The sequence below is a fragment of the Bombus vosnesenskii genome, unplaced genomic scaffold (genome assembly GCF_011952255.1).
Source record: "Bombus vosnesenskii isolate JDL3184/JDL3185 unplaced genomic scaffold, Bvos_JDL3184-5_v1.1 scf7180000013273, whole genome shotgun sequence".
Classification (NCBI taxonomy): Eukaryota; Metazoa; Arthropoda; class Insecta; order Hymenoptera; family Apidae; genus Bombus; species Bombus vosnesenskii.
Genome location: NW_022882931.1, coordinates 1,808,899 through 1,821,839, shown reverse-complemented (window position 1 = coordinate 1,821,839; position 12,941 = coordinate 1,808,899). Strand labels below are relative to the sequence as shown.

The following is a 12,941-nucleotide window of genomic DNA, read 5'->3' as shown; positions in this document are numbered from 1 at the left end:
CAGGTTGTTTAACCAGAACGATCTATCTCTCTAATCTGCATCTAAGCATAGTGTACATAGATAACTTGGATTAAGTTTACGTTTTATGGAAATAAAGTAGATAACAAGAAATCGTACTTTGGCCTCAATTTTCAATCAAACATCAATTGTGCCAGTAGCATTTACGTGATCTTAGTAATTGGAAGGAAAAGAAAACTGGAATGCGTCGTTGACCGATCGATGGAAAATTACATCAACTAGCGTTTTTATTCGCTGGCTCATTTTTTCGTTAGCAAGACGTATCACAAAGTCTAGGAATACACTTTTCTCATTTTATTGACAAGAAATGTTACACAGTTTGCAAAGTAACGCGAGAAAAATATAACGTAGAGAAGAACTTCTATTTTCTACGAGCACAAAGATCAAGTCGTAAAGTTTCTGAAACTTCTCAAAATAACAATATCCCGTGTCTTAGCTGCAACAACTTAACGGTTAAAACCGAGAGATTAAGACGAGTTCAATCTGATATCGCGTTTCATGGTCTTTTATTAGTTGAACGAAGCGCGAGGCGAGGCGAAGGAATTGAAGACTCGAATTTCACATATCTTGGAGCTGTTGACGCTACAGATCGCCACCCAAGAAAAACAATTCCTGGAGCTCACGCAGACTGTCAAGGATCTGGTGAGGGAGAAATCGCAATTGCAGAATGCCCTGGCCGAGCAACAGGGAGAAACCGATGCTCTGAAGAGCGAATCTCAAAGAACAAGGGAACTACTCGAGGCGAAGAGATTGGAACGGTGCAAAGATGACGCGAGAAAGGTTCATCAGGCTTGTCAAACCGTGGACATTGAGATCACTTCGTAAGGAAACACTATAAACGGGTCGAAAACTGTAGGATGGATTTTATTTTACGGCATAAATAAGAAAATTCCAGTAAAGTTTCATTTTTTCCTCTCGGCGAAGAAAAATACTGGTTCTATAAAGTATGTTTATGTAGAAGATTGTAGGAAGAAAATGAACTTTACTCTCAAGTAGTGTGGTGAAAGATAAATCACAGACATAATACTCGTATATTTTCTTCAACGAGATTTTCATTTTTTTCGCCAGAGTCTTGCACTTCTCGCTAGCCGCAGTAGGACTGATTTTTTTACAATATAATGTTTTATTTATTAAGTAAAGGATTGCAACCTATAAAGAGAATTATTCTACCTTTCAAATGTTATAATTAGCACTCTATTTTGAATATTTTCTATATTTTCGAATATTATGCGTATTCTATATACTTCGATCGCTGTTAAATGCTTAAATATCTACTGATTTGTCAATGATTTAACTCGCATCACACCAGTTCAGACGAGTTTCACACGTTCACTTTTATTTCATTTAAAAGGATTAGCTGTAGTTTCGAATTTTACCGCAATATTATTTCGACAGCGGCATCCAGAAGGAATCGGATAAGGAGATCATCTCGTGTCCTCCGCAAAATGTACGTATCAAGGGTAAAAACGACCTGGACGAACCTACCACAGAGGGAACGTTATTGCGAGAGCTATTCTTCAGGAAACCGAGCGTCGATGAAAGCGAAAACCTAGATATCATTCCGGTTCTGTCGGACACTGACTTGCAAGCCAAACCTACCAACTCTATTCTCTTCCCTTAATTTGTTATTGAAATACGCTCTCGTTTTAGTTAAAAACTTTTAATAAAAGTCCGAACCATTCACGATTTATTTTCTTAATAGAATCACAAAATCTTATTCGTGGTAAAAATACCACGCATAGATATTCTCCCGAAACAAATCATCGCATTTTATCCAAAAATCTCCACCGGTTCCTGAGAAATTCGCTTTCAAACATTTTTCGAGAAAGCGTCGTACTGGCCGATGGTAAAAAGGAAATTTCTATATCGACAACACAGATGGTATATACCATTGACTAAGAAAATTTATTAAGGACACGATAGACGTGACATTAAATGGAACTTCGCGTTTTAGATTGCGAAATACCGACCTGTCAAAAAATCAGTGTTTCTTGCGCTCTCTGTGAATATAGGAATTATCACAGTTATCACTGATAGTCTTACCGACGAGATACAGAATAAGCGTGACATTTGTGATGGCCGACTACCGATGTTTTGCTGTTTTACCGATACAATTACTAAGAATTTTTGTATCTATCGCTGCTCCATATTCGAAACCCAAAGTACGCGAATGCGCGCCTTGTTCTCACTTTTGATACCAACAGCCATCAAAGGGAAAGTTGCACCTCCGCGTACGCCAAACTCCCTTCAACTCTACTGCGTTACTATCTCCACTGCGTTATCAATTTTTAGAGTTACCATCGTATTGTATTAGTAAAAGATTATATAAGATTTGTAATAGTTGCATCTATCGCACTATCTACGTCCGATAACATATAATTAATAACCGATTTGAGAGCACAAAGATGAAAATAGACGCACACTTTTAACTTCGTTTCATTTTTCTATTTTATTGCTGCAATGGTATGTTAAATTGAATCGAATGATTGAACATTTAATTGAAATGTACCTGCTATATCTTCCATATGTTGCATTTCTTCTTAGGACTCATAGGGCTGCCCAGAGGACAGGAAAATGTAGCTGCGAAATCCTCATTGTTCGAAAGAGCCCCTATGGATCTTAATCGTCCAATACTATGTATGTCTAATTTGGCATCTGTGACTAACGTTTGGGAATCTCTGGTTTCACACCATAACTTAAAGAAAAAGAAGAAAAATCAAATGAAAAACAAACTAAAACATAAAATACATCGAAGAAATGTTTTATTTTTTATTAAAATGCGTACATTAGCAGACGATAGGAAGAAAATTTGATCATTGTTGAACATTTCCAAGCCAGGCAGTGTTGATTCTGGTTTGCCGTTTATTATTTCTCTTCGTTTGTACGCTTTAAACGCAGTTTTTAATCCCATGGTATCTGGCATATTTTCGTCGAAAGTCTGATTGCCATAATTCTGTTCGATAATTGACATATCAGTAATACTTATGTTTGATTATAAAATTCTTGATAAATATTTATCGCAATGATATCGTCGTGAATGAGATAAATCATTACCTTGATTTTTGGACCAGAAGATGTCCCATCTAAAGTATAGTTGTCGTACTGATCAACGAAACACTGAGCACTTTTATAGTATTGCTTCGTCATTTCATCTGACCAGTTTATTTCCTCGCCACGTTCATTGAAAAGACGCCCTGAAAATATCTGTAAGTCAATAAAACAGTCATAAAAATGATATAAATTTTGATGAAATAGAGCTACTTACTTAGCTCGTCAAATGGATGATGCAATTCGTGTGCTAATAAAAACCCAGTCAACGCGTAATTAATCGTACTGAAGGAAAAGATATCGTAATTAAAGATTCAGTGACCGAATGAGAATTTAAAGGGAAATTTTTTTACGTACTTTGGTTGATTTCTGCTGAAAAATGGTTCCTGTAAATTCGCCAAGGGTACAGCTGTACAATTAGAAAAATCAAACCTTAGTGGCTTGATACATTACGTGTGTTTAATATATACATATAGCAAAATAAATGGCACTTACTAATTGAATTCGATTGGCTCAAATAAATTGCATTGAGAGTCAAAGGATCGATAATCCATCTATACATAAAAAGACAAATAAATGCTAAGCATTAAATTATAACAATACATAATTAATGCAAATTATAAGTTCAGATTAAATTAATTTTAAATACGAATATTTACGGTTCCGCTACATCTTTATACTTCAAAAGACGCAATTCCTTGAATTTATAATATCTCTGAACCTCCAATGCATTTTCAAAATACTTCGGTCCCATTGTAAGCTGTAAATTAAAGTTAAACCATGAAACTTTCTATTTTCAAGATTATTATAAATAAAAGATTGACAAACATTTGCAGAATAATTTTCCATGATAGTCGCGTTATTATACCAATCCGGGTAACCAATATTTTTTTTTATAAACTTAATTCTTCTTAAAGCCAAATCTTTTATCTTCTTGTTCGCCCAATTCGATTCTTTAATTTGTATCTTCATTTCCTCTTCTATGTCATCCAACGCATTCAATGCCTGATTTATCAGAAAACAAAAGTATCTGTATAATTTAATCTGTCGACCTAACTTATATAATTCTTAATTTGCGCCCTTATTCTATCCATGTAAATGGTACGAGAATTTTACCGTTTCTATCATGTCGTCGGAGAAATATCTTCTTACGTATTCCACGTGCGCTACGACTTTCGTTAATTCCATCTTCTTGATGCACCAGTCCGACCTACGAATAATTCGAAAATAATCGCGCCACCAGCAACCAGGTAATTCGAACGGCTAATTTAAATTAAATCACCGCCACGTGCAGCTACATACGTGCACGTCATAATCTTAATTGCGCCATATTCGTATTTTACTCGAGTCGCTGTTCTACTTTCCACAGATGCTTCAAATTTAACGTGAGATATTTTCTGATTACTTAGTGCTTTCTAGATTCTATGTCATTGGACTACGAACGCTTATGCAACTTCGTACAATCGAAGAAACAAGTTTTTAAAATTCATACAAGAAATCGGGTATTTGTAAATTTGTAAATTACAAAATTTCTATGAAAAATTCCAAATTTAGAAGTTTTTCAGTTATGAAATTCCTATAAAAAACATAGAAAAATTATAATTAAAGAACGTAGAAAGAAGTTTGCTTCACTCGCTGAATATTATAAAGAGCACTGCACCGTGTTTATTTTATACATCAGCGTACATTATGTACGTTCTGCGCATTCTTGCACTTTTAATCTTTCCACGCTACGTATACTTTAGTAAATTGTTAATTAATCAATTTAATACGATAAATAAATTTCGAGTGAAACTACTCTCAAATTTTAGTGTATTACGTGCATTAAAATTTCTTCTTCTCTATAAAACAAAATCATCCGAGTAGATGTATATCTATTATCAATAATTAACAAAAATTAGTTTCTCCTACTACAAAAGGTTTGCTTTTGAAAGCATTAAATTTCACACAAATTCATAAACATTCGCAGTCTATTCAGCATAAGTCAATTGTAATTCATTTCGATCAATACTCAAACTCTACATTAACTTCTATGTTGATTCTATTTTATAAAAGTTCTATAATCTGTTATACGAACCTGTTTTCTTGCACGTTTGAATCATTTCCAGTCATTTTCTCATCCAATTCCCTCATTTCGTCGGTAGTCTCTGTGATCATCGATGAAACGAAGCTCCAATGAAGGTAATTCACTGTTTGACAAATAATAAGTGCATGGAACAAGTATTGTGAATAATTATATTCGTCTTAAATCATTATGATTTTACCTATGGTTCTGCTTGGAGTTTCATCGAGTAAGGGGATTAATTTCTCGTAGTAATCAGGTGAGGTTACTTTTAACATCGTGTCTTCAGAGATATCGATACCCGATTCATTAAAAATGCTCACTATCTTATCTATCCAATTTACCTGTAAGAAATACTTTTGTCAATTAACGATTCACTGAAAACCATTAAAAATAAAATATTTACCATGGATTTCTGTGTACGTGGCTTTAAATTATCGTACCATTTTTGGAAGCCTGCCACAGTCATATTTACATAATCATTTACCATACTACTTATCTGTAAATTATTGTTATAATTTTAGTCGGTGACAGAGTCCATAGTAAAGCAACTGTTTTTTAAACTAATGAAACCTTCAACAATTTCCATTCGAAATTAAATATATCTTCAATTTCCTCTTCTAACTGGCTGCTTGTTGTATTAAATCCTCCAGCCTCAGCTGTTTTCGAAATTATCTTCACAATGTACTTCCAATAACTAAAATCTCTTTTATCAGTGATTGTAAGTGTCACGTTGTCAGCTTCGAAAAATTCTTCGAGCATCCACGAATACGCTGGCATGTCGGGAACGTCTAACTAGAAATGTTTGAAGGAATTTGCAAAATTGTTACGTACGAACAGAATCGATTACTCACAACCACAGTCTCCTCTTTGGTATCACCATACGCCGTGACTCGGACATCATGCAACAAATTAGATCCTCTTAAATGAGCATAATAATCGTCGATATTCTGCCATTTCTGTTCACTGTCGTTCCACTTGTTTTTTCCTATTATTATCGGCCATCCACCGATTTCATTCAATATGAAGAGTATCGGTTCCATACCTCGCTTATTCATATCCTCTACGAGCAGTGGAAAATTATCGAACCGATACAATTTTCATGGATAATCTCTTTATAATGAAATTTAACAACATTTCCAATCGTTAAAGTATAATATCCTACAAAACCAGGGCAAAGTACCAGAACGGTCAAAATTAGCGATGTCTACTTTTTTATAGAACTTTTATGGATAATTATTATAACTTTCATGAAATCTTAACTTCTTCTAGATGTTTTATAACTTTGCAAAATTTACAACAATTTCTACTTTGGATAGAAATTTTATAGCGTACAAGTCTTATGATTTCCCATTTTTTCCATAGAAATTTCATAAATTTACAAAACGTTAACATTTATGTATTTTGTATTTTTTATGCGTTTCTTCAATTAGATTTCATTTCAATTTCTCTGGTATTTTATATTTAAGTCACCAGTATTAATTTCGAATTAATTATTGTCTATCGTGTAGTGGCCAATCGTTTATAAATTAGTAATTTAATTAGATCACTACCTGTGTTCATACAAGTTTTGTACCATTGTTTCGCAACCTTTACCGGTGAGGTTTCATCGCCTCGCAGCTTCATCTTCATCATTTCTGCAAAATTCTGTTCGTCATCCCCAAAAGGAATTTACGAAACGGGTGAAACTTACCCTCGATTCTTCTTTTGTTCTCGTTGTCAGAAATGGCTCGCAATTGCCAGGAATTCTCTCCAAGTGGAAGCGAATGTATCGTTGGCCAGTTGCCGCATGCATATTCATAGAAGTCCACGCAGGGATCCGCGGATGCGTTCATGTTCGTTAGTATCCTCGTAGCTGTTTTATACGATCGTCAAAGAAAACGTTGCCTTATTAGTTTCTCCCAGCTGTTTTCTATTTTGAATAAAACTTTACCGAATCTTTTACACTCCTCAGTTAAACACACGGAACGCCCATCGTTTGTTACATCGGTCGCTCTTGCATCGATGAAAATTATCAAAGAGGATCTGTATAACAACTGAGAATGATTTTGTCTGATTCTACATAATTGTCGTAATAGTGTAATTGAAATGAAATAATTTGAATAAAAAGGAAAATAAATTGAATTGTCACGTACAGGAAAATTTCAAGCAACATCGTCTGCGAAATAATACCGTTAATGTTCACGACAATACTAATTATCGAATCTGAATTTCCAGCGTTTATTACAGAGCCAAATAGCCGATAATAATTTTATATCACGGAGGCGTTATACGATATCTCTATTAATTGGTCATTCGAATGATTTTTGCATCGAAATTTCCCCGTACATTTGTCGCCGTGCAATTCGTTGCACACTCGCCAGACAGAATTTCGAAAATAATTTCTTCTCATTGTATTATCAGAAAATCAAATCATACAACGTATTTCATTTCTATCTATCGGTTGCCTCTAAAAAGATATTTCAGAAAGGTTTAGCGCCTCTGTCAGCTTTTAAACGAAACATCGATTGTTAATATCGCGACTTGCTGATTAGGAGTAATAGTATCAGTATTTCCTGGCCAGTGACTCGAACATTTCTGCATATATCGCGACTGTAATGTTTCATTAGACTCTGTTTGCTTTGGTAATGTTCCACTGTCGTCGAAAATAATAAAGACATATTGTCCAATTACGAGAGGGAACATTCGTTATATTATTCGATCGATGTGTCGCCGCTAATAATTATCGCTCATCAGTATGTTCGACGGTGAAATATGGCATGGTAACCGTCGAACAATTCATTCGTTAAATCAACAAAAATTCTCACGTCGACGAGCAAGAACCTCTGATAAAGCCCGAGTGGAAATTTTCTCTCGTTTTCTCACGATACAACAACGCGGTTGATAAACAGCTTTCTTTTTTGAGAAAATAACGAAAAAAGAGAGAGGGAGAGGGAGAGGGAGAGGGAGAGAGAGAGGGAGAGGGAGAGGGAGAGAGAGAGAGAGAGAGAGAGAGAGAGAGAAAGCGGACAAGCTGATAGGAAGCAAAGAACGGAATATCAAGTTGACGTCAGCCGAACGATTTAGCCAACGGTTTTTCAAACTGTTGCATTTATTTACATCAGTGATTGCAAAGAAATAATATACATACGAAGCATCGTTGTAAACGTTCTGGTATTTTTTCGTTTCTCGTCTCGTGTTTCCTCGCCTCTCTTTTTTAAAACGTATTTATGATTCCTACGTTTTTACGCCACATTCGAACACCATGGGACTTCTCCTCGACCTCGTTTATTTTAATATTGCATCATCGAAAAAGGGCGCAATCTTAAGCTAATTAAATCGCTGGACAAATAGTACACATTTCTGTACTACAGTCGCTTAGTATACGTTTTCTTCGTTCATCTCGCTGTTTCTTATTTTATTTCGATCTTCGCATTGCTCTACAGAGTTCGAAGGGTCTACCACCGAACGCTGATATAACGACGATAACTCGCTAGTAGATAGAGTATGCATTCGTACATAGTAAGGCGTTATTGGACGATCGTTGATACAATCTTCTGACGATTTACGAGCACGTAGCTTGTCGCTTTACGTGTCTGGATATAAGATTTTGGAAATTTGATAAAAGAAAAATGATGTAAAAATAAGTAGAATAATTACGTCGTTGAAATGGGAGGGAAAAGCAAAGAGTGCATGAAATTAAAATAAACAGATGCAGAGTCGATTGAAATATTATAATTAATATTCAGAGGAAAAGGAAAAAGTGTTCGGTAAATAGTTGTGCTATAAAATTACGATAAAAGACTGAAAGGACGGGGAATTACAAAAGAAAAAAAAATGTAAAATCAAATGAAACATTGATTCGTCTAGTTTTTATTATATCACCATATGGAGGAAACGAGACGAATATATGTTATAATTTAATATTAACGCAAATATTCAGAAAGAAACTTATTCATTGGAAAATCATATAAACGTTAAACATATTAAGGATAGAATTAAAGGTGCAAAGAATTACACAAAGAGCGCGATCGATCGAAATATTAATGAAAATATCCAGAAGGAAAGGAAGAGGCATTTAATAAAAAATTTGATTAAAGCTAAAGCTGCAGTGAATTATTAAAAATCACGACTGAGATATCAAAGAAATTGGAAAAAAGGAAGGAACCAATTATTCGATAAAACATTTTTTTTAAATCAACCAGCTTATAAAAAGTGTTCCCTTCTTCGAAGAAAACACGATTCAGATGTGTATGCACGATCGTGGAACATTAACAGAGCGTGGAAGGCGGTCTCTTCCGACGTGTCCCGCGCCAAATCGAAATCGTGAGCAATCGAACGCGACACGGAAGCGCAAAATTTCGATCACCTGCTATTCGAGAACAACGATGCGAACTAGCTGGCGCAAGCTGATCGACCTGGCCGCCTTTTTCTTTATCACCGATTCATTTAAATACCTTAGGGAAGAAAGATTATTTGCTATAGAAACGCCATAGTATTTACAACAGGACGACGTTAACGCGTCGTTCCGATTCACGAATTCAATGGAACATCAGTGGAAACTACGATACCATTTTTTTTTTTTTACTTCTTTTTTCTTTTTTGATGAAGAGAAATCGACGATCTATTTTCATCGTCGATGGCCTAACTCTATGTTATCTTTAATCGATATTATTTTTTTTTTGTTTTTTTTTTAAGACGATCTCAGAACGATTTTGTGAGCAGCAACGAAAAAAATGAACGTTTATACATATGTACGCGATAGTTGTTGCGTATACGTAATTCGTGACGCCAATATTTCGAACGATTCGAGCAATCAGGAGAAATTAATCGATTTTAATTACCTTTCCTCTCGACGTGCCTCGGTAAATATACGATAGTTCTAATTTACATAATATATCGATCACATAATAGATCGTTGACGTATCGTCTAATTAAATCACCAGCAATTTCTGTGGATCTAGGAATTACAGTAAATCGAATGAAATTTTCCTGTTTCATCGTACGTTAATCGTAAAGCATAAGTTACTAGACAATTCTATTCAGACGACGTTCCCTTCATTGAAATCTTGAAATAATCGATCGGAACTATCGTAAAGGCGTCAACTGGGTCACTGGTAATCCACCAATCCGAGATTTCAATCGCTCTCTCGTATCTCCGCTTTTGATCCGCCCCATTCTGTTCGAAAGTATTTTGGCGGTCCTTCCAGTCGTTAATTAAACGTTAGTAGATAAAGTATCTTTATTTTATTGTTAGACATATCCGAGGAATACAGAGCTATTTTAAAGACGGGATTCTTCGCGTAAGATGCAGCGTTATATTAGAAACAGTCGTTTCGATGGAAACAGCCGTCGAATCGGCCACGCAAAATGTCTTTTAATTTCTAAAAATCGCGTCGTTGCACGGGAAACTCTTCCGGGCAACGTCGACTACGTGTAAATTTTGAACACATTCGCTGCTATGTATTTAAATATTACTTGTCCATTTCTGGAATTACAAATTTTTCTTCATCGAAAGCGTCTTTATCTTGAGTGACAATTATTTCTTTATTCCACGCTTTCTTCTAGTCTTTTTAGGTCATTCTATAACACGCGAAAGCTCAACAATTGCGCCAGTAGAGCCTCCTACTGTGAAATAATCAGAGCAACGTACCGTGTGCGTCGACGAGATCGCTAATCCTTAGATAATTAAATCGGCACACAATATACGTCAATAGCAGCGAAAGTGTTAGCCTCGATCAGCATCCAAATGGCCGATAAACTCGTCGTTCGAACGAAATCTTTCAGGGGACAAATTTCTACGGTATCTCTAAGGTTTGCCTAAGTACGATACGGCATTTGAACGTAGCATTTGAACTATTCCAAAGGAGAGGAAGGAATTAATAATAACTGTTTTATGTACAAGATGATCGTTCATCATTCATCCATGCATCTGTTCAATTTCACTCACTGCTCATTCTCTTGTCGCGTTCCATTTTTCATCGAATTTAAATCCACTGTCAGCGAATTATCCTGGAACCACCGCAAAGTATCCTCTTGAAGGCTTGCCTGAACTCTGGTGAAAATACCGTGTATATCACAGGGTTCAGGGTGCTGTTGAAGTAGCCCAGCCACAGGAAGACGCTCGCTATTAGCTCCGGTGGCTCGCAGGCCTCGCACGTGGCACGAAGCAACGCGACCAAGAAGAAAGGCAACCAACACGCGACGAACGCCCCGGTGATTATCGCAAGCGTTTTCGCAGCTTTCCTCTCGCGTTTCGACTCGATCGTCTCGCGTGTTTTCTTGCTCGAGGAGGTCGAATGGCTGCTAGAAGGATTCGTGACGGTAGTCGTCGTGGTAGTCGTTGTCGTTGACACTGTTGACGGTGTGACGGTGGTCGACTGCGTCGCGTTCGCGCCGTTGTACGACGACGACTTCTCCGGCGAGATCGACGAATGGTCCGGCGTGGATCTTGTTATGGTGAACGCTGTTGACTCCTCCCTCGGTCTGAAATGTACGTCAGTTTTAATCAAGATACGATTAAAATTATTTTTGATCTCCTTAGGTGGATAGAGATATTTTATGCTGTCATACAAAAGTACAGGGATGTTTCGTTGTGTTTCATAGAACGTAAATTTCATTAGAAAATTAGCAATACGCCTGTGTTAATCGAATGAGAATTAATATCGATTCTGCAGTATTGGCTCGACAGAAATATTCTATGTTTGCCTAAAAGTATGTGGACATTTGGTTATTTGCGATAGACATTTGTAAATCATGTGGATTATTTGAATTTGGTAGGATTTCATCCTCTATTGGAGCTGTTGCAAAGTATAAAATATAGTTAAATAATGATGCTAAATATTAACGCGCAATAAAAAGATTGGTATTTGCAAGTGTCAAACGTTATGGAGCAATTTTGTTGTTTTTAAAGAGTTGTCGATTCATTTGGTTGTCAAACTATACTTACATAAAATGCATAAGATTCGTTCAAATTGATAGACTATAATCCTGGCAGTAATATTTAAAAAACCAATGATGCTTCGATAAATTATATATTTAATTTTAATATAAATATCGATAAGTCTTTCAATGAATTTGTATTTCGTGCGATGTATGGACACATTTCGAGATTAGTCGTTTGGTCTCTGAAAAATCCCACCCCATTCACTTTGTTCCATTACTAAAATTAGACAATATCCAGAAAATGGAATTTATCAGTTTGATATCTTAGTAGTTCAATGAATTTATCGATTCTCCAAGAAGATAGTAAATGTTTCCCTGGAATCCTAAGTTTTCCATTAATTCGTACGTTTTGCTATCACGTTCAAGTATTTTTTATGCAAATAGACCAAAGCGTCCACACATTTATGAGCAACAGCGTACGTTTAACAAGATTTCTGCTAGAAATGCCACGTAATGCAACGTAACGTTAACAAGCTGTTACGTATAAGTATTCTCAGCGATTCAGCAACGTAATTAGTCTGTGGCGCGCAAGAAACCGGCCTCGTGAAAATCACGAATGGGGAAGGATAGTTAAGGCACGCCGCTAACGAGCCTCGCAACCGTGTATCTATTCAGATTCGTGGGGGAGAAGCGGAACCTTCTTGTGACGAGTCTAAGGATGCCTCTTCTTTCACGAGGTGGTTGCACGATAGTTCCTGGTCTCTTTCTGATTCGCTTTCGTGCCGCCTGAAATATCCTCCAGTACAGGAATAGAATAACGAGCAGCGGCAGGTAGAAAGTGGTGCACGTGGCAAAAATCTGCAAATATATTTAAGAAAATTTCACACAATCGAATAGTAAGTATTTCTTATATATATAGGAAAGGTCATACGTTCCTAAAAAAAAAAAA

The 12,941-nt window shown here is 36.1% G+C and overlaps 2 protein-coding genes across 4 annotated transcripts in view; both read right to left on the bottom strand.

Moving 5' to 3' along the window:
• Positions 1-2,509: 2,509 nt before the first annotated feature.
• On the bottom strand, positions 2,510-7,440 carry LOC117231667 (neprilysin-1-like). Its single transcript, XM_033490317.1, has 18 exons — positions 7,264-7,440; positions 7,062-7,153; positions 6,822-6,983; positions 6,682-6,765; positions 5,983-6,191; positions 5,702-5,923; positions 5,535-5,627; positions 5,331-5,472; positions 5,144-5,255; positions 4,183-4,276; positions 3,895-4,071; positions 3,726-3,826; positions 3,562-3,620; positions 3,424-3,475; positions 3,284-3,351; positions 3,073-3,212; positions 2,804-2,971; positions 2,510-2,713 (listed from the first exon to the last, which is right to left on the bottom strand). Exons 1-18 carry the CDS (start codon positions 7,281-7,283, stop codon positions 2,531-2,533), a joined length of 2,178 nt encoding a protein of 725 aa, XP_033346208.1. The 5' UTR covers positions 7,284-7,440; the 3' UTR covers positions 2,510-2,530.
• A 2,341-nt stretch (positions 7,441-9,781) lies between these two features.
• LOC117231631 (5-hydroxytryptamine receptor-like) overlaps positions 9,782-12,941 on the bottom strand; it is a 44,464-nt gene continuing 41,304 nt past the window's right edge. For all 3 annotated transcript variants that reach the window (XM_033490235.1, XM_033490236.1, XM_033490237.1), the window contains exons 5-6: positions 12,690-12,850; positions 9,782-11,593 (exon numbers count right to left, since the gene is read on the bottom strand). In XM_033490235.1, the coding sequence (XP_033346126.1) occupies positions 11,107-11,593; positions 12,690-12,850 (648 nt within the window). In that variant the 3' untranslated portion in view covers positions 9,782-11,106. The remainder of the gene's footprint in view (positions 11,594-12,689; positions 12,851-12,941) is intronic.

What these genes read in the sequence shown, in the direction of transcription:
- LOC117231667 (XM_033490317.1), bottom strand. Translation starts at nt 7,283, where the DNA reads ATGTTGCTTGAAATTTTCCT. An exon ending in GAACAAAAGAAGAATCGAGG is followed by an intron (nt 6,766 to 6,821) that starts GTAAGTTTCACC and finishes AGAATTTTGCAG; the next exon opens with AAATGATGAAGATGAAGCTG. An exon ending in CCGACGACATGATAGAAACG is followed by an intron (nt 4,072 to 4,182) that starts GTAAAATTCTCG and finishes CTGATAAATCAG; the next exon opens with GCATTGAATGCGTTGGATGA.